General features: G+C 37.2%; 1 protein-coding gene across 2 annotated transcripts in view; it reads right to left on the minus strand.

Moving 5' to 3' along the window:
• The window catches only part of RELN (reelin), a 516,825-nt gene that overhangs the window by 226,479 nt on the left and 265,535 nt on the right, over positions 1-24,811 (minus strand). For both annotated transcript variants that reach the window (XM_073009223.1, XM_007982474.3), the window contains exons 9-10: positions 18,915-19,011; positions 15,844-16,084 (exon numbers count right to left, since the gene is read on the minus strand). In XM_073009223.1, the coding sequence (XP_072865324.1) occupies positions 15,844-16,084; positions 18,915-19,011 (338 nt within the window). The remainder of the gene's footprint in view (positions 1-15,843; positions 16,085-18,914; positions 19,012-24,811) is intronic.

The following is a 24,811-nucleotide window of genomic DNA, read 5'->3' on the forward strand; positions in this document are numbered from 1 at the left end:
TAACATTTTTTGGTAATAAGTCATATATACAGAAATGCTTGGGGCTGGTCATGGGAAGCTAAAACAGTAAAAAGGAGAAATAAAAAGAGAAATGCTATACACGAAATATCAAACATTCTTTTTTAAGTTTTATATACTCTTAAAATGAAACAGATGAAAAAAAAACCAACTGGACAAAACCTATCAGTCAAGCCCAGGGACTGTGAGTTCTGTAGGGCAGGGACAATGTCCATTTTATTTCTTGTTATATTCCAGGTCTTAGCACAGTGCCTGGCATATAGCAGGCATTAAAAAATATTTGTTAAATAGTTCAACAAATGAATGAGTGAATGACATGGAAATACATTTTAAGGTAATTATTTTTTTAAAAAAAGATAAATTTATTGTGTATGCCTAAGATATACAACATGATTTTCTAAGACACATACAGTCATGTACCACATAACAATGTTTCAGTAAATGACAGACCGCATATACAATGGTGATCCTATAATATTATAATGGAGCTAAAAAATTTCTATCACCTAATGACGTCATAGTCATCATAACATCATGGCATGATACATTGCTCATGTGTTTTTGGTGATGTTGGTGCAAATAAACCTACTATGCTGCCAATCCTATAAAACAGCATATAAAATTATGTATGGTACACAATATTTGAAAATCATAATAAACGACTTTTGGGTGTGGAGGGGGGTGAAGTATTGCTCTTTGAATATTCTCTTCTTTAGAGTCTTTATTAATAGAGTGACATATTACCAAAGAAAGGTTGTGACACACCCAAAGGAAGCAGCCATCCCTCAGCGGGAGATGGCTGGATGTTCCCTGTCTCTTAGCAAGATGGGACTGTCACTCTCTAGGCAACAGGGTCTGGAGATGCACAGAACCCACACAGCTGCAGATGGCTTGCTCTGCTCCCCACCATGCTAAGGAGATCAAGATATGATTTCTGCCTCTGTCATTCTGAACAGAACTCAGTGTTCTCAAGGTTTGCAGTGATAAAATGCTCTTTTAAGGATATATGAGCCCGTAGTATACTGCGCCTGTAAAACTGGGGATGGTCTTTGTGAAACCAGTGAATTCCTGAGCTATTTGAGAGCAATGGGTATACTGAGTCTCCATTTCTTTCTAAGGAGTTGATAATCATAGGCCCTGTATTTTGGAGCCTTATCCAGGGTGGGGGGCCAGATTAGGGTTCTCATTCTGAGAATGGCTAAATCAATTACAAGACAAGTTAGAATTTCATGTTAATTCTGTTTTAGGATTGGTCACAGTGGGCTTGGTGTCTTGGAATTAGCCTACTTCCTAGATGCTCTCCAAACTACAAATTTATGCCTGAATGCATTCAGACTGAGATAGTGTCCCTGGGCCTTGCTTGCTTTCTATCGGCATTTCTGGCTCTGAATGGGAATCCATGGCTTCCCTGGTTAGGCACTGCTTGAGCTTTCTCCTAGAATCTAACTCAAGTAAATTTAGCACCTACATTAATTGAAGAAATTAAGATTGGAAAAGAATAAAAATTGGAAACCAAAAACAATTAAGATGATAAGGACTGAAATCCCTCAAGGAGTTTGGGGATTGGAATTAGAAATGTGTTGAAATACATTTTCTCTATTTAATGGTTCCATGTTTTTGCAGAAGCCATCTAACCCCTCTAGGCCTCAGTTTCTCAGGTTGTAGAATGGAATCAATAATATCTATTTGCTAGAGGTGTTGTTAGTGGCACAAATAATATATGAGGAAATGCATTCTGAAACTTCTAAGTGCTACAAAATAATCATTATTTCTAAATATATATATATTTTCCAAAAATATGCTATTACATTCCATATGCCTAGCAAACATGATGGAAAAATAGAAGAGCACTTCAATCTATTTTTAACTACTTTTCATCAGAATAGTCATTAAAATTCTTCAGATCAACTTAAAACCTTTAGTAACATGCATAGAATATGTCCCACAATACAACAGGCAAAAATACTGCAAACATTCATTCATCTTCAGGGCAGACTGAATCATTAATTAGAACTTTAAAAGCCCTCCTCCAAATTTTGGCAGATTACCAAATATTCCTAAAACAGGAAAACTTAATGCAAGATGTCTGATGCCACTTTTCTAACAGATAAGTTTGCATTATATAACATCAATCTACTATGTTAAAAATCATTGAAAGCATGAAAAGAATTTTTAAAAATTGGTCTCAATTTTAATACCTATTTTTGTTCAACATCTATTTGAACTCCTATCATTTGTATGCAATAACAATTAAACTCTAAACAACTTCAAAACCAATTAAATGTGTAACTTTGTAAGACACATGAGCTCTTGATATGAAAAAAACAAGAATTTTTGGAATTCAGGACTATTTTATTTTGAGCATCATGAAAATCTACCAGGTTTTCTTTAGCAGATGATTCTAAATCACATGTCACTTCCTGAACCACAGCTTTTGATTGACATACGGTGAATACACATCAAGCAACTAAGCATCTATTCAGGGTGAAATAAAGATATAAATTCTGCAGCTGGCTCTAAATTTTTATTTCTATTTCTAGCACTTCTAATGTACATTATTATATAATTATAATTGTTTGTACTTGTTTCATTATTTAGCCTTGATCAATGACATACACTTTATACTTCTAAGTACTAGCAGATTACCGATTTCTAAAGTCCCTTAAGTATGGCTCTTATGTGTTTCTCTTTGTCAATCAAAAATATTTTCCTACTTTGCCACTAAATGGATTTCCTTTACTTGACAAGCAGGACGCAGTGTAACTAAGTGACAAGAATTTGTCATTCAGAAAATCATCAACAGGAAACATCAGTGCAAATTCCTCAATATAACAAGTCCTTGGACACAATTCAGGATAGTAGTTTTCTAAGGTTACTCCCCATACTCTGCTGAAAATGTTAATGACTTCACCTCCGTACTTGTAAAAGTGCTTACATTTGCCTCCACCATTGTTTTATTAGGTTTTCATCAAAGATGAACACCAAGGCATCTCTTAATATGATCTCCCTGGGGTCTAATGACCCTGATGATTCTTTCAGGCATCTGTAGCCTTACCATTTATTTTTTGACGATATCCTTTTTGTTGGAATGAGGATATTGGGCATTTGGGCAATGCCAGCTTGCAGAGAGCTGGTGGCAGATGGAACGAAATCTGCCTGGTATGCCTTCTCCTCCACATGAGCAGAGAGCCATCCATTTCCTCCATTAAGGAGTTGTCACTCAGCCCACCCAGCTGGAAGACCATTTTTGATAGCCAAGCTGGCTGGTGGCAGACAATTCAAATACAAAGTGTGCTTTAAAAGGAAGCTAAAACATCATTTGTAGGAAAATTGAAAATGCATGGCTTCCACCACAGCCAATTTTTTAATGACTGTAATATTTTAAGTGATTATTTTTGCCACTTCAGATTGCTCCTTAGAGAGGAGAGGTTTTTTAATTAAAATCTAGGCAATGCAAACAGATGAGATATGAGGAACAGAGGAAAGAGAAATAAGATGAATAAAATTAATTAAAATGGCATTGTTGGCAGAGTCATAAATTAGCCACTGTCTGGCTGGAAATGAAATATATTGGTATAGGAATTTCTGTATTAAAGTGAGATGTGTGCTAGAACCGTTGGAAATTGACTAATTTATAGTCTATGTATTATTGTGTATTTCAAGTCTTTTACTATGCTATACCCATTATCATATAGAAATACACATTTCCTACATCCCAGTTTAACAGACTTTAAAGGTATAGACTTTCATGCTACATTAAAAGAAAAATTAAAATAGAAAGAGAATGATTTCTCTCATGAGGCAAAATAAATTTCTATCATTTTCCACACATTCAATTTCTAGGTAATTTAATGTCAGTTAAAAAACTGAAAACTTGGCTATAAATGCAGTGCAGGTGCAGGAGGGCTGAAGTGCATTTTCTCTAGTCAACACAATAGATTCAACCATGGCGAGTCCATTTTAGGGAGCTTAAAGAGTGTTTTTTCTCATTAATTTCTGGATTCATTAAACACATTTGAACTACTTTGTACTACAATTTTTAAAGAGTCAATTTACGGTATATTTTATGACAAGTATATAATTACTTCGCAATAATTATGACAACTGTAAAATTGCAATAGTGACAGATTTGAATTGGAGTAATGAGAGGCAGAATAACAATGTAAAATTCCATAGGGCTGTTGTTAACCTTGTCTTTGGGGATCAACTTGACTTTCACAGTGTTGGAGGTTTTCAGACTTGCCTCCTCAAATTAAGGGCAAAGATGCCAGGCACAGCATGGGAGGCTGCAAGATAACAAGGAGTGGTTGGGTTTTATAGTCAAATAGAACTGGCTTTGAAAGTTAAAGCTGTTTGATCTTGGGGAAGTCATTTGGCATCTCCGAGCCTCTGTTTTTTCATCTGTGAAATGGGGATAATTGTGAGTATTAGATAAAATACTGCAGGGAACATGCCTAAAGATTGCTGCGTCTTAGGAAATCTGTAAACACTATTTCCCTCCTGATTTTTTTTTTTTGCCCCCATCTTCATTCATTAACAAACCTTACTTTAATGAATGAATGTCACTATGCAAGCTATTGTTCTAGGTGCCATGCTAGGTACAAAGATGACAGAAATTATAACTGTTTTTAACGTTCATTTGGAATAAATTTCACCTACTGAATATTGTGTTAACTCAATTAGTGATTGAATGTGTCAGTTTCGGACCAAATAAATAAATAAATAAGGCAAAAGATGCATTAGGCAGGGAGCTTCTGCATATTTGTTTAAATGATTATTTTCTGTATAAATTCTCAAAATTAGTTGTTTCTGTGCTATTGCCACTCTTGTCATGGCGATCTGGCTCATTTCCATGTTTCACTAATGTTATTCCACATTAATTACTGTACAAATAGGCCTCATTGGGGGGAATTGTGAAAAGCACACTACTTACATTTAACCCTTCATCCCCAAAGTACTCTTATTAGCTTAACAAATTATATTCTGGCTCATTCTACAATATCACGTACCCACCTCTTGGGGGAAACATGACAATAAGAGCAATACGATCCAAAGTGAAGAACATCCCAAGCAAAGGGAATTTAGGTAGACAGCATGCAATTAACCATGCTGGAATCTGGCCAGAAAACCACAGTTAACATTCTGATTCTTAATGAAAAAAGACATGGGAACATAGGCTAGCCACAAGTCTAACTGAGCTCAGGTTTATCCTCATCAGAAAGCCACCACTCAAATCCCTCAAGTTACACACTAGATGGTTTCCAGTACAGTGATAATGCAAAGCACATTTCTGAAAAGTAAATCTGATTTTCTCTTATTTGTCCTGTATATTGTCAGAATATAAAACCATCAAATGAATTGCTGAAACCTTTTTCTGAGGTGCCCAATCGAACATTGCGTGGAAGATGAATTGGGTATGATAGTATTGCTGTGCCAGGGGGTTATATTCCCAAAAAGTAGGTTTATAGGTGAATTCTACCTTGAGTGTGATCTTCCCTTTCACCATTTGTCTTAGATTGTTTTCATTAGCCTTACCTCGTGTTAAGGCTAAATTTTTCAGACAAATTATTTTTTTTCATAATTTGATATAACGACCTTTTTTCTCCATTGATGGTTCAGCAATTGTGACAACAGTACTAGATGGGTGACAGCAGAAGCCCAGAATAAAAGATTCAGCTCTTATTCAGGACTGGAGACTTGCCTAGTGTCCACTGGGACAATGAATTTGGCAAATGCATAAGGTACAAGAACAACAGAAAATTAATAGACTCTCGTGTTCAGACTTAATGCTTCCCTTTAATGGGTTGTTGATTTACCTAACGTCTGTCATCTTCATTAGGGCCTTTTGATGTTCGTTAAACTAGAAAGATTGTCTTTATTATTGGATATTTATCAATAGTAAAGGTAATAACGGCGAGGCAGTCAAATTCAAAGTAGTAGTAGAGGAAATATTAAGATATGACCCTTCTAAATTCAGTAGCTTAGTTACTCCAAATCCTTGATATTAGTTTGCAAAATTTAACAAATTACTTTTTTAAAAATAAAATTTCTTTTAAATACACATGATCAAATCACAGCCTATTCTAAAGGACAAATCTTCACAACAGAATAATCATTTAGTGCTGATTTACTTCTTAAAACAAGTTGACATAAATGTGTAGAAAAGGTAATCTGGAATTCTTTGCTATCCACACAATGAACTAGGGTAATAAATAGAAAAAGATTAGCAGGTGCAGGCACAGCCATCAGAGTGGGAAGATTTCTTAAAAATAAAAAATATGTGGAAAGCACCTATCTCACCATGATCTGCATTTAATCTGTAGGTCATTTCCAGAGTTGACAGAAACCAGTGATTTATGCCTTTGCAAGCTGAGGGTAACCAGGATAGCTGAGCAGATATAAACATTTATTAACTGTGAGTGAGCAAAGCACTCCTTTTTTCTCTTTTGAAAACATACACACACATCCACACAGACACACACACACCAGGATGATTCATGCTTTCAAAATAAAAATTTTGGCTGCCACCAAAGATGAGCATAAACAAATAAAATGCAGCAGCTGCCAGACCAGTATCCACTTCCATGGCATATTGATCCATTCAGAGATACTGCTTCATGGGGTATTATTAAAGGATGAGGAAAACAAACAAACAAAAACAAATAAATAAAAACAAAAAGCCCTGCTCACAGCTCTTTCCAAATCAATTGTCCCTGGGTTATCTGTGACGCGCTTCACTGACCTTTGCAGCTCTTGGTGGGCTGCAAACTTGTGGAAACTTGTGGAAACTGATAACTTGTGGAAAGCAGGTAGCTGCAGCAGCTCCAGGCTGACCCTCTGAAAACCTACATCTAATGTTTTCCTTTCAACTTAAAATTAAGAATATTCTCAGATTGCAGGATGTGTATTTGAGAAGTTGGGAAGAGATGACTTTGATGGACTTGCCCAGATGTTTCAAGAGTGACTAAGGAAAATTAAGCACTGAGCATCCAGGGTTTTTAAAGACACACAATGTTCATCACTGTAGATATAAAACTGTATGGCAAGATCTTCCTCATGGTGCTGGCATCTACAAAGCATTCATGAAATGCTATCAATACTTTACTATCATTATTATTACTATTATTTATCATAACTATGGTTACTACTATTTATTGTTATTATTATTCATTACTATCCAGTATCTATGTAGTGCTCATGCCACTGCAAGTATCATTCCTCGATATGAGAATTCTGCTCAAGGTGATATGCTGAATCTTGTTACTGTATGCCGTAAATGGAAGGAGTGAAAAAAAATCAGTTCATATCCTTTAATCCTTGACGGCAAAACCAAGACCATTCTCACAGAGCTGGTGCACCAGATGTTCCTTGAGATTAATCATTCCCCCACTATGGGTAGGAAGAATGTGCCTTTCGTTCTTAAATGTGGAACAAACACCCACAACCACATGACAGAGGGCCTGCCTGGCACGAATAGCTATTCTAGTAACTGCAGATGATGAGCTGATACAGTGTATCCCTTATCTTTAGAATAGGAGCAGCTGGAAAAAGATACTTGATTATTCTGGAAATCATATACACAAATACAAAGAAGGATACAATATTCCGTGAAAGAGGGCAAAATCATCGTAAACAACAATTGTGGCAGGTGATTTGATACTGAGTGAGTTTCAGGCACCTTCCTTTGCTGAGTGCATGAGCTGCTTACTCTGGGAGATTACTAATGAGGGTGGGGCTCTGGGGAGCTTTTGAACTTGTAGCACTACATTTATTGGTATTTAAAGCCCTACCTCCTTGGTAGTGAACAAAGGGCTGCTTAGAGATTTGTGGGAAATAAAAAATTATGATGGTAATTAGAAGCAGGATAGGAATGTGGTACACCTTTTCTTCCACACGGGAAGTTCTCTGTGAAAACACTGCAAGATGAATCAGGCAAGGCCATGGACTTGGAAAAAGAAAGGAGGAGAAACAGATGGTGACATAGAAGAATAGATTAATTCTGTAACCATTTACAGTCCTCCTCAGCTTTCCAACCCCAATTCAAAAAGCACAACAAATATAAGGCCAGGTTCTACATTAAAAGCTGATAGTGTTATACATCTGCTTCATATTAATTACTAAAAAAAGTCAACAGATGGTAAAGCCTTCTACGAACCTAGGGCCGACTTAAACTGGTGACCTGTAATTGCAATTCTGCAAATCATATAAAGTCCTGAAGCTAATTACCATATTTGGTCCTATATCATTCTTCCCTACCTGAGATAAACAAGAATAGGCTCGGATGAAATGGTTTAGATATTCCCCCCCCCAAAAAACAGAAATATCTCAAGAAGACAAGAGTAAAATGTACTGTGAATGACAATGGTTTATTTTTATCTTTCCTATTTGACCTGCCACTGTCAACATTATTTTTAAGATCAGCAGTGGAGAGTTCACATACTCACTACTCTGTGTATTCCCTTGTTTTATTGACAGTAGCATTAAGAAAGTCATTCGTAGGCCGGGAGCAGTGGCTCATGCCTGTAATCTCAGCACTTTAAGAGGCCAAGGCAGGTGAATCACTTGAGGTCAGAAGTTCAAGACCAGCCTGGCTAACATGGAGAAACCCCATCTTGACTAAAAGTACAAAACATAGCCGGGTGTGGTGGCGCACGCCTGTAGTCCCAACTACTTAGGAGGCCAAGGCATGAGAATCACTTGAATCTGGGAGGTGAGGCTACAGTGAGACGAGATCATGCCATTGCATACCAGTCTGGGTGACAGAGCAAGACTCTGTCTCAAAAAATAGAAATAAAAACTAAAAAATAAAAACAAAAAATCATTTGCAGTTAATAAAACTACTATACTTTAACAGTATTTATTATTTAATATTTTATTATTGAGTCATGACAACATGAGGCAGATGCTATTATTATTCCTGTTATAGGCAAGGACACTGAGAGGTTAAATAGCTTATTCAATATCGGGAGAACCCGCTCCCGATGTTTAATATGGGTTCTTTTCTATTTCCTAAGTGTCTAGGCTGGTTTGAGAAATAAAGGGAAAGAGCACAAGAGAGAGAAATTTAAAGCTGGGTGTCCGGGGGAGACATCACATGTTGGCAGGATCCGTGATGTTCCCCGAGTCGTAAAACCAGCAAGTTTTTATTAGCGATTTTCAAAAGGGGAGGGAGTGCACGAATAGGGTGTGGGTCACAGAGATCACATACTTCACAAGGTAATACAATATCACAAACCAAATGGAGGCAGGGCGAGATCACAGGACCACCAGATGAGGTGAAATTGAAATTGCTAATGAAGTTTCAGGCACGCATTGTCATTGATAACATCTTATTAGGAAACGGGGTTTGAGAGCAGACAACCTGTCTGACCATAATTTATTAGGTGGGAATTTTTGTCCACCTGATAAGCCTGGGAGCACCATAGGAGACCGGGGCTTATTTCATCCCATCGGCTTTGACCATAAAAGACGGGATGCCTTAAAAAGGGGCCGTCTATAGGCCTACCTTCAGGGCACATTCTCTTTCTCAGGGATGTTCCTTGCTGAGAAAAAGAATTCAGCGATATTTCTCCTATTTGCTTATGAAAGAGGAGGAATATAGCTCTGTTCCGTCCAGCTCACCGGTGGCCAGTTCAAAGTTACCTCTCTTGTTCCCTGAACATCGCTGTTATCCTGTTCTTTTTTAAAGATGCCCAGATTTCATATTGTTCAAACACACATGCTCTACGAACAATTTGTGCAGTTGACACAATCACAGGGTCCTGAGGCGACATTCATCCTCCTCAGCTTACAAAGAAGATGACGGGATCAAGAGACCAAAGTAAAGACAGGCATAGGAAATCACAAGGATACTCACTGGGGAAGTGATAAGTATCCATGAAATCCTCACAATTTATGTTCAGAGATTACGGCAAAGACAGGCATAAGAAATCACAAAAGTATTAATTTGGGGAACTAATAAATGTCCATGAAATCTTCACAATTTGTTCTTCTGCCGTGGCTTCAGCTGGTCCCTCCGTTAGGGGTCCCTGACTTCCTGCAACAACTCAAGACCAGATGGCTAACAAATGGTTAAGCCAAGATTTGAACCCAGACCAGTTTTAACAATTGTGTTATATCCAGTCTCTTTCATAACATTTGCAGTGTCTTTAAGTCATCACTGAATTAAAAATTAATCTTCCTGCCTTATAAATTAGATCCTCTTGATATTTTTCCAGCTTTTCTAGGCTGTCTAAGATCCTGCCCCAGTGGGATCATGAAGGGGCAAGGAGCCCTCAGCACAAAAATGTTGTATTCATTAGCCAGAGGTGCAATGCTAAGAGAGGAAGCACGCATGACCTGCGTGAGAGATGCTTTGGGGTGAGTGAGCCCTAGCTTTGGTGAAGAGTGGGAGGATTTCCAGAGATTCAATAGAAAGCCAGTTTTGATCACTTGCCAGGCCCAGGAATCAATGCCAGCTCACAATAATACGTGCCTCTTGCCTTGTCTTCTTCCAGATCCAATCCTGGAGGGTTAAGAATCTGAAACTAGTTAGGATTGGGGGTGGTGAGTGAGGAGGGAGAAGGAGCTGATTACTGTCCCCATTTCTACTGCAGGAGACCTGCGCTGGAGGTGAGCAGCTGTGGATGAAATCTGGAGCTTGCATTATCATCATTAACTGATCATATTGATAGTGAACTGAGATATCTGGGAGACTAAAGTAACTAGATGACTCTTTTGGTCTATCCGCAGTCTTAGGACCTATCCTAGTTTCATGCAAAGAGGGCAGGGATAAAGGAGCTGCCACAGCAAATTTGAATGACCAGTGGAAAAAGAATGGCATTTTTTTTGTCACCTGTCTCCATCCTGACAAGTCCTGTTTGTTAAACTTAATGGTTCCACTAGCACAAAGAGGAGGGAGACATTAGCTATGCAAAACTTCCCAGAGACGATGGCATTTGAACTGAGCCCCTAAGGATGGAGGGGAATCACTAGGAAGGGAATAAAGAAATGTGGAAAACCACACCTAAAGGAATGCAAGTGAGAATTTCTCAGTTGGCTGTATTTGTGACGCTGGAGCACAGTGGATCAGGAGATGAGGATGAAAATTATGCTGGATGACTAATTACAATAGTAAAGACCTGGAACCAACCCAAATGCCCATCAATGATAGACTGGATACAGAAAATGTGGCACATATACACCATGGAATACTATGCAGCCATAAAAAGAATGAGTTCATGTCCTTTTCAGGGACATGGATGAAGTTGGAAGCCATCATTCTCAGCAAACTAACACAGGAACAGAAAACCAAACACCACATGTTCTCACTCATAAGTGGGAGTTGAACAATGAGAACACATGGACACAGGGAGGGGAACATCACACACTGGGGCCTGTCAGGGGGTTGGGGAGCAAGGGGAGGGAGAGCATTAGGAGAAATACCTAACGCATGTGGGGCTTAGAAGCTAGATGATGGGTTGATAGGTGCAGCAAACCACTATGGCACACATACACTTATGTAACAAACCTGCATGTTCTGCACATGTATCCCAGAACTTAAAGTATGCATATATAAAAGGAATATAACAAAATCCAGGAAAATTAAAAAAAAAACAAAGGATGAAAAAAGGTAAAAAAAAAAAAGAAAAGAAAAGAAAAGAAAATTAGGCTGGATGAAAATTGGAAAGGGCCTTGAATTATAAGTGAGGGATTTTGGCTTGTATCCTCTAGGCCTACATAGGAAGTCATCAAAGGTCTTAAGCATGGAGGCAGCATAATGTAGTATGTGTTAAGGAATGATGCTAGAGTTTTTACCAGTGGCATCCCTTTGGATGATCCTTGGTTCCAACATCTTGCCAGGCAGTTGGCTACATTAGACTGTTGATTTCTCTTTCTTTATTGTTCCAAGGCCCCTACTCTATTTCACCTCCTCTGTAGATTACTGAAAACACCTCCTGCCTTCATAAAGGAAATATTTTAATACTTATTCCTCCTTAAATACATAATAGGTTGCCCATCAGTGCCTAAGATGAGCCAGTAACTAGAATTTTGAAAACAAAATCAGCTGTTATGATGTGGAAGAAAGGGAAGCAAACAGTGCTTGGGTTGCACTTGTTAAACTGTAATGTATAACAAAACCAGTCTTCTAGAGGAAGGAACAGGTGGTACGCATGGAACGAAGCTGGAGCAAGATCAAGAGACATGAGAAAAACATGAATCTTTTAACCTGCAGCCAGAGAGTGATGGGGGAGAAAACATGCAGATAATTTAACAGGTATATGTTGGGAAGAAACACAAAACAATCAAGAAGCATGTCAGTTACTCACTACTTGTGAGAGCAAAGCTATGTGGCAACTGAGAGCAAGAGTTCTAAAGTCAGTTCCTGGATTTGAATCCTTATCCTGCTACTGGTGAGAGGTGTATTTTGGACAAGGTATTTAACACCCTCTATGCTCCACTTTACACATACAAAAAATGGGACTAATACAGTATCTTCTTTAAAGGTTTATGAGGATCCAGTTAAATGAGATGATGATGATGATGATGATGATAACGATGACGATGATGATGATGTGTGTGTGCATCTGGAATAGTGAGTGCCTAGAAGAGTAAGTGTTCAATAAAAGTAGCTTTCATTACTTGATCAAAGGTAATCCTAACTGTGCTTGGAAATTTTTCCATAAATAGCTCCATTTTGTAATTAAGCATTGCTGTTAGATGTACTCTTTGAGATAATCAAGACGGAAACACCTTGGAATTTTTTTTTTTTTCCCCAGATCATAGCTCACTGCACCTTGAACTCCTGGGCTCAAGCAATGGTCCCATCTCAGCCTCTGGCGTAGCTGGGACTACAGGTGTGCACCACCACGCCTGGCTAATTTTTTTTTTATTTTTGTAGAGACAGGGTCTCTCTATGTTGTCCAGGCAAGTCTTAAACTTCTGGCCTCCAGTGATCTTTCCACTTTGGCCTCCCAAAATGCTGGGATTACAAGCATGAGCCTCTGTGCCTGGCCATCTTGGAAACTTTTAATGAGTAGGTTGAACAAATAATACAACTCTAAAAACTAAAAGTCCAAAATAAAGCAATGCTTGAAAAACACCTTGTGACCAATAGGAACATTGAGATATGCTTTCTAATTTGCTGTATTTAGCTTTTACCTCAGAGGCCGTCAAGTAAAGAAACAATATTTGACAAAGAAGTTGCATATGGTCTAAAGAAACAATTTTATTTCTAGAATTCTAAATCACTTGGCAAAAGCAATTCTTTCATTCTCAGATGGTGAAACCAAAAAACAAAAGGGCAGTCATGTAAATGAATTAAAATGACAAATTCTTAGATTTTATTAATGCATTTATTTGAAGTTTTAAAAAGAAACATCAGAGAAAAATTTCTACCCAATGGCCAAGTCAAAGATAATGTTATAAATCATTACTACAATGATTTTTTTTCCTTAATAGACATAGGTCACTTGGCAAGTCTCAAACGTGTGATTGGAAAGCTTATGAGTAGGATGAGGGACCACAAAGCAAAGCATATTCCACATAAAGTTGTAATATAATTAAAATTACTACCGAAGCAAAACCATACTTCATGCATTTTTATCATGGGTGGTACCAAATACATGCAATGAGAAACCGAATAGCTAATTAGATTAGTGTAATGGCTTGTAACATGAAACAGAAAGTACATTTATGCCATAAAGGGTACTCAGACGAAATGATAAATGATCTTCATGGCAAAATGTGAATCCCAGGCCCTGAGGTCTCCTGGGTTTATGCATCTGCTTGCCAACATTGAACAATGACAGCAGAAATTCCTCTTTTAATCAAGTGGTAGTGGGATATGACATAGGCTATTCTGGCAAATGTTTTTTCCTAGACTCATGCAAAAGAAATCCATGGCTCTTTAAGGAGCCATGACTTCAGATTCTGTCAGAACACATTTCCATAAGGTTTACTGCTTGTATCGAGCAAAGATAATGCCTGTTCCTAACATCAATTAGTATACTTTCAAATCAAAGCAACATGACTAGGGTTTGACTTGTTAAGCAAGAAGTCATTTGCATCAGGAGAATTCCTGTGTTGAGGGTTCACCAAATAATTTGTAATAGTTTTTCTGGTGCTCAACTCTATTATTAAAAGGAGGTGAGCATTCTCGATCTTTCTATTCTACTTGCTACTTTTCTTGTGATCCTCACCCCTTTCTAGCTCGGGATGTTCTGTAGCTGTGAGACACATTTTAAAAAATTCTTCAAGCTGTGTTTGTATTTTATTTTCATATGTTAGAAACTTGAGAGGATACTGTTGAGGGTCTCATGGCATTTTTTATCACCCAAGTGCAATTTCGTGCACTCTCCGGGCAGGCAAGCCCATGATTTCAATTCCCATTCATAAGCCTAATGATTGCCAAATTTGGATCTTTCTCTGAGTTTCTCACCCAAACATCTACCCTCCCATCAAATCATTCTTCTTGCTTTCCCTCAAGATAATCAAAATTGATATGTCCAAAAGAACTCACCAACTTCTAGCAAAACTGCTTCCTCACTATGTTTCCTTTTCAATGAATGGCACCTGTCCACCCAGTTGCCTACACCTTGTCCCTGACATCTAACATTCTTTTGTCTTCTCAATACGTCCCCAACCTTTTCTGTTCCCTGTCCTAAAAACTGAAATAGCCACATTTTTCCATCCTCTCACTCCCAATTCTGGCCAATATGATCTCCCATTGAACTACTATAATAAGCCTCCTGTTTGGTTTGTCTGGATGTGCTCTTTCTTCCTTCCGTTCAGTCTTCTATCCTCAAAGGGATATTTCAAAAACAAGTATGATTGGCTCCTGTTTAAAGCACTTCAGTGGCTCTCTATCACCTTCAAGATAAAAATTCAAACTCTACAGACTCTTGCAAGATCTTCCAGGTCTTGTCACTGGCCATGTCTTCAGACTTTTCTATCACAAGTCTCAACTTAAAATGTATTAGACAACTATTCTGAATTTTGCCTAAGACTTTTACTTTGTGCTCTCACCTTCCAGCCTTAGTTTGGGCTGCTATAACAGAGTACTATGACCGGGTGGCTTAAACAACAAATATTTCTTATAGTTCTGGAGGCTGGGAAGTCCAAGACCAAAGCACTGGAAGATTTGGTGTTCAGTAAGGGCTACTTTCTGGTTCTCAATGTGCTCTCTGGAGTGTCTGTACCCTTGTCACTTAATTACCTCCCAAGGTCCCACCTCTAATACCATTGTATTGGAGTTAGGATTTCAATGTATGAATCCTGGGGAGGTGGAGGGACACACTCAGCCCACAACCCAGCCTTAATGTATCTGATTTATAAATCTAGACACACGATTCCTCCTACCTGGCCAACTCCAAAGTACTATTTAGTCTCTACTTGGAGTCCCTATTCTCCTACCCCGCCTTTGTAACCCCCAAGTCTGCATTGGTTATATTGTACTTTCTCAATACTCTGAACTTTCCCAGCAAATCATAACCATTAGGCTGTTTCGTATTTGCATGTTGACATATTTAACTCCCCCCAACTAAACTGACATCCACACAATAGGAAGAGACACATCTAACTTTTTGTGGTTATATTCTCTGGGTTCAGCCCAGTACATGGCACAGTGGGTTCTCAAAAATACTTGTTAAATGAATGAATAAGTGAATGTTTTACACCAATGACTCCATCCTTAAAAGGTACGGTAAGATAAATAAGTATATTATCTATTCCTTTAATAGTGGTTTTGGTAAAATAGTTATCTTTATACAATTTGGTTTATTGAGCTTCACTTTTAGAAAGGAGATGAAGGATTAAAACAACCCCCAAAACAAAAAGAGCTCTAACCTTAACTGTAGCTCCTGGGAAGAAAAGCCAGTTGCCTGTGTCCACTGGGTCGAGACTATCTTCTAAAATGACTTGTCTGTGAGCTGAATTGATGATCAGGATATTATCTAAGGCCCAGCAGGCTTCATACACTTCACCTACACGAAGATTTTCCTGCTTCCACTGAAACTGGACATTCTCCCCTTTGGCGTCCTCAGGAAGGTAGAGGATATGGATGATTGTGCTGACATTGGAAGGGGCTCTGGAACATAGAGAGAGATGGGAAGTTCAGCAATGTTGACTTTTTCTTTCTTAGAGATGAATTTTGTTTCTTAAGGTTGTAGTTTCATGATCTCAAGAATGTTATATTTATTACCGATAAAATACCCACAATCTCGTAGCCCTTAAATCTTTTAATATTTGCTATTAAGATTTTCATATTGAATGACGACAGTTCAAGTATTAAATACCTACAAAAGGTTTACATGGAACACAAGTCAGGCATTAAGTATGTTCAAGTAAGTCAGTAAGGGAAAAATTAAAGAGAAAATGGCACATACTGTTATGGCTTATGTAAAAAAATTACAAATCACAAAGTATATCCAGCACAATTTTTTGCACATGGCAAACATACAATCTAAAACAGGTTACTCAATAATAAGGAGAAAAATTATAAAAGGGTGATTCTTTTTTTTTTTTTGGAAACAGGGTCTTGGTCTGTTGTACAGGCTGGAGAGCAGTGGTGCTATCACAGATCACTGTAACCTTGAACTCCTGGCTCAAGTGATCCTCTCTCCTTGAGTAGCTAGCACTACAGGCATCCATCACCAGACCCAGCTAATTTTTTTTATTTTTGTCAAAATAGGTCTTGCTATGTTGCCCAGGCTGGTCTCAAACTCCTGGGCTCAAGTGATCCCTTCTGCCTCAGCCTCCCAAAGTGTTGGGACTGCAAGCGTGAGCCACCGTGCCTGGCAAAGCTGTGATCTTAATGTTGATTCTTACTTTGAAATTATTCACCTATTAGAAACCACTGTGTGCAATATGTTTAATAATCAATCTAAATTATTTTTATTTCTACTAACCAGATATGTTTTCATGTTTAGTCTGTATCAAATGTGAGATTTGCCATAATCAAATGCTCTCACTTATAATATCTCACCATTTCATATAGATCATCCTTAAAAACATGATATAACATGATTTTCTATATTACCTCTACTAGAATCTAGATCCTTCTGCTATATAATAAAATATTTTTATTAAACATTTTCTTCCACCAAAGTAGAAACATGCTGTAGTAAAAATGATTGCCTTTGCTAAGATTAAAAGTGGTACTAAAATGCAAACTAGCGGTACCCTGGGCTTGTCATAAATCAGTTTTGAAAGGACTAGAGAAGAGCCATATTTCTCACTCACCAGTGAAGCACATATATATCCGTAAAATTGTCACCATAGGTTATAGATGGTGTACCTTACCTTTGGGGGTAATCAATTCCCTTTTCTTTTAAAATATTTCATGATGACTATGCTTTTAGCTTCCCAAAGAATTGAAATTGATGAAGAGAATATATTTAGGTAGTGATTGGGAGCACTTTCCCTCTAACCTCCAATGGTAAGGGAAATTTGCATTGGTTTGGTACATGGCCTAAAACTTAAAGTACCATTTAGTGAAAAATAGATGGGTTCCGCTGAACACAATCTTTATATGTTCTAATTAAATATGTAGTTTCATTGTTCATCATATCAAAAACTTGTAGCTGTTTTCCAGCAAGAAATATGTACCATAATTTACTTAAACTATGTTATATAGCATACTAGAAAGAGAAAAAAATGGAAATATAGGTAAAAATTTCAATATTTATGCTTCTTTGTTTAAAGCCATTTTTAGAAATATTTAATATGAATGCATTTTCATAACTAATAGAAATTACAAAGAATAGCAAAATGTTCTGTTATAAAATTGTCACAGTATGTCAGCGCTCAGCTTGTATCAGGTGCCCATACATTATATTTTGTCCTGACACAGAGAGAGACAATCTATTAAAATCCATGAGTTAGAAACACTTTTCTCAGTTTTTGGTTAGACTAAAGATTTGTGAAGTTTTTATTATTATTATTTTTAAACACCACTACCAAAGAAACTTTAGACAAACTGGCTTAGTATTATATTGACAGCCTAATATTTATTCTACTACCCTAAATAATAGTTATTTTAATATGGAACTATAATAAAGAAAATAGCTAGTAGAAAAAAAGAAAGCTGTCACAAAACTGATAAGAAAATATCCCACTTAAGTTATGCTAACTTAAGAGCTAACCCAATCATAATAATCACTTTATAAAAGTTTAAGCTATTTTTTTCCTTTAAATATCTTATACTTAAAATTAAGTATCCATTTAGAATTTTATTTCATTGTTTAAACTCTTCAGTAATGGCAAACATAATTTGAGTTTTGCTAATCTAGCCAAATCTTTTTAACATGAATGAATTTCTTCATCCTCAAGCATCCTACCTTATTTTCTTATTGACGGATTTTTTTTTTTTTGACGGATATTTTTTAATAAAGAAAATGTAATATGTAATTACAAGTCGCATCACAATTATGACAATAGAATTTTAGAATTGGCCTCAGGGAAGTTAGAAAGGATGTGACAGAACTGGAGATTAGATGTAAAAGGCCCTGTGGCTATTAACTCAATATCATCACAGACTGGAAGGGATTTAAGTAGTCATCTGATGTACTTCCAGACTATAAGGCAGGCCGGAGTTAGGCCACCTAGAGCAATGGGTGGTGATATTATTTTGTGGAGAATGTTATCATAAAAGCTATGATTGCAAATTTACTTTTACCAAAAATAATTTGTTATAAGTACTGCTGACAGGAGGAAGTTCTGAATGGAAAATGACACTTTTAATAATATCTTCTCTGAACAGGGTGGGTCATAATATGTGCATCCATAGAATTCAACATAATTAACAACCAGAGTCCTTTTCACCCTAAAGAAAAAGTTGGTGGTGGATTAAAGGCATATAGGAGAGTAGAATTCCATCTATGTCAGAATTTAAGAAAATACTTTAAATTACAACAAACCTAATTTTCTCTAGCTGAATCCAGTCCGCAGAGTTATTCTTGGCATATAACACGATGATGCTGGGGTCTGAATAACTAAAGCGACATGAACCTGACCCTGTAAATAGCAATAACAATAAATTTCAAGGTTAAAAAATGATGCAAATACATATTATCTTTTCTGATAAATATTTAGATAACCTTTAAACTATTAGATATTTGTCTGGTAACTTCCCCATTCTTCTAACGATGCTGAAATTTCCTGTGATCTGTTCTGGTAACTATCATTTGATAAATAATCTTAGGAACCATAAAAAATGGTAAAATAAATAAAAATTGCAAATTTCTTTAGAGATACATGAACTACTAAATTAAATTGTAAATACTTAGTGCTATGCCAAGAAATAAGTATTATGGGATGGCTAATAAGGTCATCATGGTTCTTGCAAGTTAATATCAATTAGGAGTGATTACATTAAATGGTACATAAGTCATCCCACTGAAGAATAAAAACACCATTCTTTTTCTGTGTGTGTATTATCTAAATGATGAGACAGTACATGAGAAACTAAAACACTGTAAAGAAAACTCAGATACTAAATGAATAAGTCCTATTACAGATGTGACTGGTATTACTCTCCCACAGCCCAGCATTACAGATTTCAAATACAGATTGTGTCCCTTTGAATATTTGGTGATTATTTATCATTATTATTTTCAATAGTGGAAACACTAGCGCCAAAGAAAATTTTTAAGCTGATAAGAATCTGTTTCCACATGTCAAATGAATTCATATAATAAAGCATAGCATGACTCCAATTTCAAAGCTCTCAGAATGCCCAAAACAGCCCTGAAACACTTGCCAGAAGAGTATTGTAACGGATGTAGCACAAATTTTTATACTATCTTTAAAACGACTGAACCAAAAGAAAAAAAAATAGTGCGATTTATGTTTAACTTTCACCCATCTGCTAGAGGAGCCTCAGTTTCAGCAAATGGCATCTGTTGAAAATTTTACATTTGTAGTGCTCAGGGGTTCCAAGCTTTAATCAGACTCATTTATTTTATCTCAGTGGCGTTTAGTACAAAACCAGTTAGTTGGTAATTGCCAGAACTGGCAGTGTACTGAAAGGCCAAACAGCAGTTTTCCTAGATTTATTCTCACAGCCAAAACATAAGTGAAAAAGCATGAAAGAAAAGGATATTCAAAGGAAAGCTACCGAGCAACCCTGATCTCAAATGGAAACCCGCCTTATGCTACTTTAATTGTTGCTAAAATTCTACTTTTCATGAGCAGGTGCTTAAAATAAATATCAAACTGTGCGACTGGAAATGGTGACAGGAAGGATTATGTAGGACAAACTTCAATACAAACAAGAATGAGGTCTAGCAGAGAATCTGTGATTTTGAAGGAAAGTTCAAATTAGCCTCAAGAATTTAAATGTTACTCGTGTGCTTCCTTTATGTCTTACACACCATAACTACTTAAAAGCAAATGTATAGGGCAAGTCTCTGCAAAAGGAAAGCATTCAACAAATAACCAAAAATGTTCCTTACAGAATGCAATTTCTTGTGAATTGTTTATAAATTAAGAAAGAGAAGGAAAGCTGATACACACAAAAAGAAAAATGTGTCAAAATACAGCCTTGATGACAAATATGACTTCTCTTGTCTATTTTCTTATGCTACCATCTCAGTGTCATGAGGTTAACTTTTTTATGCATCTAGAAAATAAAAAGGCACCCAGCAGATGACTCACTTTTCCTCAGCCACTCAGTAACGTTTTCTTATATCTAAAACATTAGTTTTTGTTGAATGCATCTCTTCCTTGCCATGTCAAGGGATTCTCACTGGCTCTTGCCAGATCTCTGCAATAGTGATAGTGGATAGTCTCCCTGTCCCAGCCTCACCGGTTCTCACCCAGCTAGTGTTGCCAGCGCTCTTTCCGCAAGTCAGCGGAATCGTGTTACCTCTGTGCTTATAACAATTCCTCAGTCCTTTGAGGGAAAAGCTGCGCTTCTATCCCCAGTGGGGTAAAGGTGCACAGTTCCTACAGATCAAATGTGTACCCTGAGAAACAGAACTAGCCCAGGGTTATCTTGAAGCATTCATATACAAAAAGATGACCAAAAAGGCAAGGAGATTCCAACAGAGGGGTGGACAACTGTAAGACCATGACTGGGTCTCAGGAGATGAGTGGTCAGCCAGTGGAGAGGCACTGCCCATGCCAAAGGAACTGAGGTGGAAGGTACCAGCTGGAAGGAGCACTTCCCAAGAGAGCCCTCAGCTTTGGAAATCTGCCTCACTCAGAGGCCACTCCCACCAGATTACCCTTCCAAACATACCACGCCAATGACAAATGATTCCCTACTCCCGCCCGGTGTTGCTGTATGTATAACTGGGTAAGTTTTTTCTTCACACAAACCCTCCAAATTGCAATCCCACTGGCCCCATAGACTTTGGTCAGCAGAATATGTTTTGTTCTTGCCCAGATTGAAATGGCTGCTTGACTCTGTCTGGGGTGAGAGGAGGAAAGAGTTAGTCATTGCTCATCCCTTTGTCATGTACCCAGGTGCTTATTGTCACTCCTGGCTCCCTGTGCCCAGACACTGTGACACCCCTCAAGGTATCTTCTTAGGGAGTGAGGAGGCAATGCTAAGCAGGCAGCACCTGTAACAGGCACTTCTTTATTTCCTCTCTTAAATCAGAGATATTTATTGCCAAAGTTGAAATTTAAAACCAGAAAGGAAGGACAATTTCAAATGTCAAATGCAAAATATCATCTTACTTGCCTGTTCGTTTTCCTCCTTCAGGTCACTTCCAATGTAATCCCTCACTCTGAGGCAGCAATTTTTTAAGAATTTAAGGAGGAAAGGTAATGGAGAATCATGGCTATTAAGGTGTGGTCTGAGAGGCACTGATGAACTTAAACTGGTCTACAAATGCAAGCACTTTCTTTTGTACTTTCAGGCAAATGAGCAAAGCCCATATACTTCATTTTTACCCACAACAAGGGTAAAAGTGACTAAGGGTTTCTAAGGTTTGGTAGTCATAAATAAAATTAGCAAACATCATGAATTTACTGAGGTCCCCACACAGTCTGAGAAATCTGGCCCTCACACACTGATGCACACAGAATACTTCTATGCCCCCAGTTTGGGAGAAGAAAGGATTTTTTTTGTGAAAGGTAAATGGTTCCAGTGGTCTTGGTTATCAATTCTTGATTTTAAATTGACAAACAAATTGGTGAATGATAAAGATAAACCTACAGTCATAGCAACTGTCACACTATCATATTGTTTACTCAACCCCATAATATATAAGGCAAATTGTTATCAATTGTGCCTATGAATTTGTCATTTTAATAACTTCCTTTGTATGATCAAGTTAAATATAAAAATTCTGGCTTTTAAAAATTTTCTAGCATTTTAGTATAAAATCCTATGTGTAAGTTCATTCTTATTAGGTTAACAATGTAAAACATGTAATTACAAAAAATAGGAACACAGATTATAATGACCTCATCTTTTCACCCACAAATCCACACGTACCATCCTACCAGTGTTTTCTGCCATCCTCCTCTTATGGTGGATGAAATATTTCTGCTATAATCAAAGTTTAACTTCCTCATGTGGTCTATTTAGATCCCACCTTGCCTTGCTTCTTAAGAGTCCTCCACTCTTCCTCCTGCATCATCAATTTCTCCCAATGAATTTCCTGGATAATGTCTATTATCTTACAAACATCTAACAATATACAACTCATCTCCTAGCTAAAACAAAACAAAACAAAACAAAACAAAAAAAAAACTTTCTCGATGTCATGTCCCCACCTTTTGCTCCTTCCCTTCCTACTTTTGCTCCCTTTTCAGGCAAAACTTCTCCAAGGGGTTGGCTGTCCAGTGATTGCCTCCACTTTCTCACAATCTATTTTCTTTTCCCCACTCCATCCAGGCTTCTACTCTCAAATACTCCATTGATACCACTCTTGGCTAGTCTCCAGGTCACTGGGGAGTTCATGCTGCCAAATCACCAGATTGCTTTCCCAAATTCAGGTTATGTGACTTTGCAGCAGGATTTGTCAAGGCTGATCCGATATTTCTAGGATGTTCTCTTCTCTTCACTTCCACCACCTTCTTGATTTTTCTCCTGCTTCACTGGCCATTGCTTCTGGGTCTCCTTTGTGGCCCTTTTCCTCTTACTCTCAAATATTTTTTATTAATTTAATTTTTAATTTATAATAATTGCACAGATTTATGGGGTACAGTGTGCTGTTATATGTATACATTCCAGAATGATTAGATCAGCCAATTAACATATCCATCACCTCACATACTTCATTCTTACCTCTTAAATGGGCATATTAATCTTAGTAAGTCAAAATCAGAAGTACTGATTTTCCAGTAACCAAATATTCTGTGTGTCTCTTCATTTCGAATGACACCACCCCAAATACAAACAAACAAACAAAAAAACCTAAAACACTTTGGTGTTTAGGAAGAAATATAATAAAATTGTAACCTTATAGAAAAATGGTTCTCTAATTTGTAATATGATGAAGTAACGAGAAAAATCTGATGGTAGTGTATCTTATAATGTATCACCTAGCCTTTAACAGATCATACTTAATTTTTCTTATTTGAGAGAAGCCTACATGATAATGAATTCAATGCTTATTAGCACTACTAACAATTCTATATAATTTTGTACTCCACTTTTTAGAGTAAAATTGCCTCTGATATAACATATCTTCCAGAGAGGCAGTATGTGTAGGGTTAGGAGAATGGATAGAGGAGACAGGCTGCCAGGGTTGCAATCTGAGCTTTGACGCTTCTAAGATGTGTGACCTTTGACACGTCTTAAGCTGTGTGGCCTTGGGCAAGTCACTTACTCTTTCTGTGTCCTAACTTCTGCACTTGTAAAATGTGAAAAATGACAGCAACTGCTTCACAGAACTGTTGTAAAAATTAAGGTTAACACAAGAAAAGTACCTAGAAAATAGTTACTGGTGCATGCTATTTAATAAAGTTTAGCTATGATTGAATATTTTTAAATTTTATTTTTTAAATTCATTTATCCCAGAAAAAGGAGGTAATGCCTGATCATATTTGTTCATGGACTAAATATTAAATTCAACTACTACTTACTAAAGAACTTACAGTACACTTTGCCTCTCTAGTTTCTTTTACTTTGGGCTATTCCCCTACTCTTTACTGGACATGCTATAAATTCAATAACAATATGAAAACTGAGACCTAACTGAGTAGCCCATCTATTTGTTAGCATCATTGGAAAATATACTAGTAGGGAAAGAGAAGAATCTCCTTTTACTTGTTGAAAAAAAAAAAGGGAGCTGCTCTGAGAGTAGGCTAGTAAGACAGATTAGGAAAAGAGATACACTTCATAAGGTCTATACAATTGCTAGAGTGGAGTTAAAAATTTAATTGTGCAGTTTCAAGCATCCAAAGAAACCAGAAAATCTGATTAGTTAGAATTTTAATAGTACCCATCCAAAAAAATTTCCAGCAACTCAAGAGAACAATTATAGGGGTTATGAACAGATAGGCCCTGCTACGACATTTCTACTTTACAAGTAAGGAAACTAAGGTAAAGAGGTTAAAAATTTCACCCAAGGACACCTACTAACAAATGAGATTCAGAATGGAATGGATATAAATCCATGCTTTCAACTACTTCACTATACTCCTCCTGGTGTACAAAACACTCTTTCTTCTTCTTATCTCTTTTTTTTTTTTTTTTTTGCAATAGTGCTACATTTTCACAGGGTACATGAATGTATTAGGATGGGTTTATGTGCTGCTGCTTCTACTCAGGCTCATGACTTAAGGCCATCATGGTCTTGTTTTTGATAAAGAGAGAAAAACTAAAAAGACTGAACCTTTAACCCCGCTGCTAGTC

Source organism: Chlorocebus sabaeus, chromosome 21 (genome assembly GCF_047675955.1).
Source record: "Chlorocebus sabaeus isolate Y175 chromosome 21, mChlSab1.0.hap1, whole genome shotgun sequence".
NCBI lineage: Eukaryota > Metazoa > Chordata > Mammalia > Primates > Cercopithecidae > Chlorocebus > Chlorocebus sabaeus.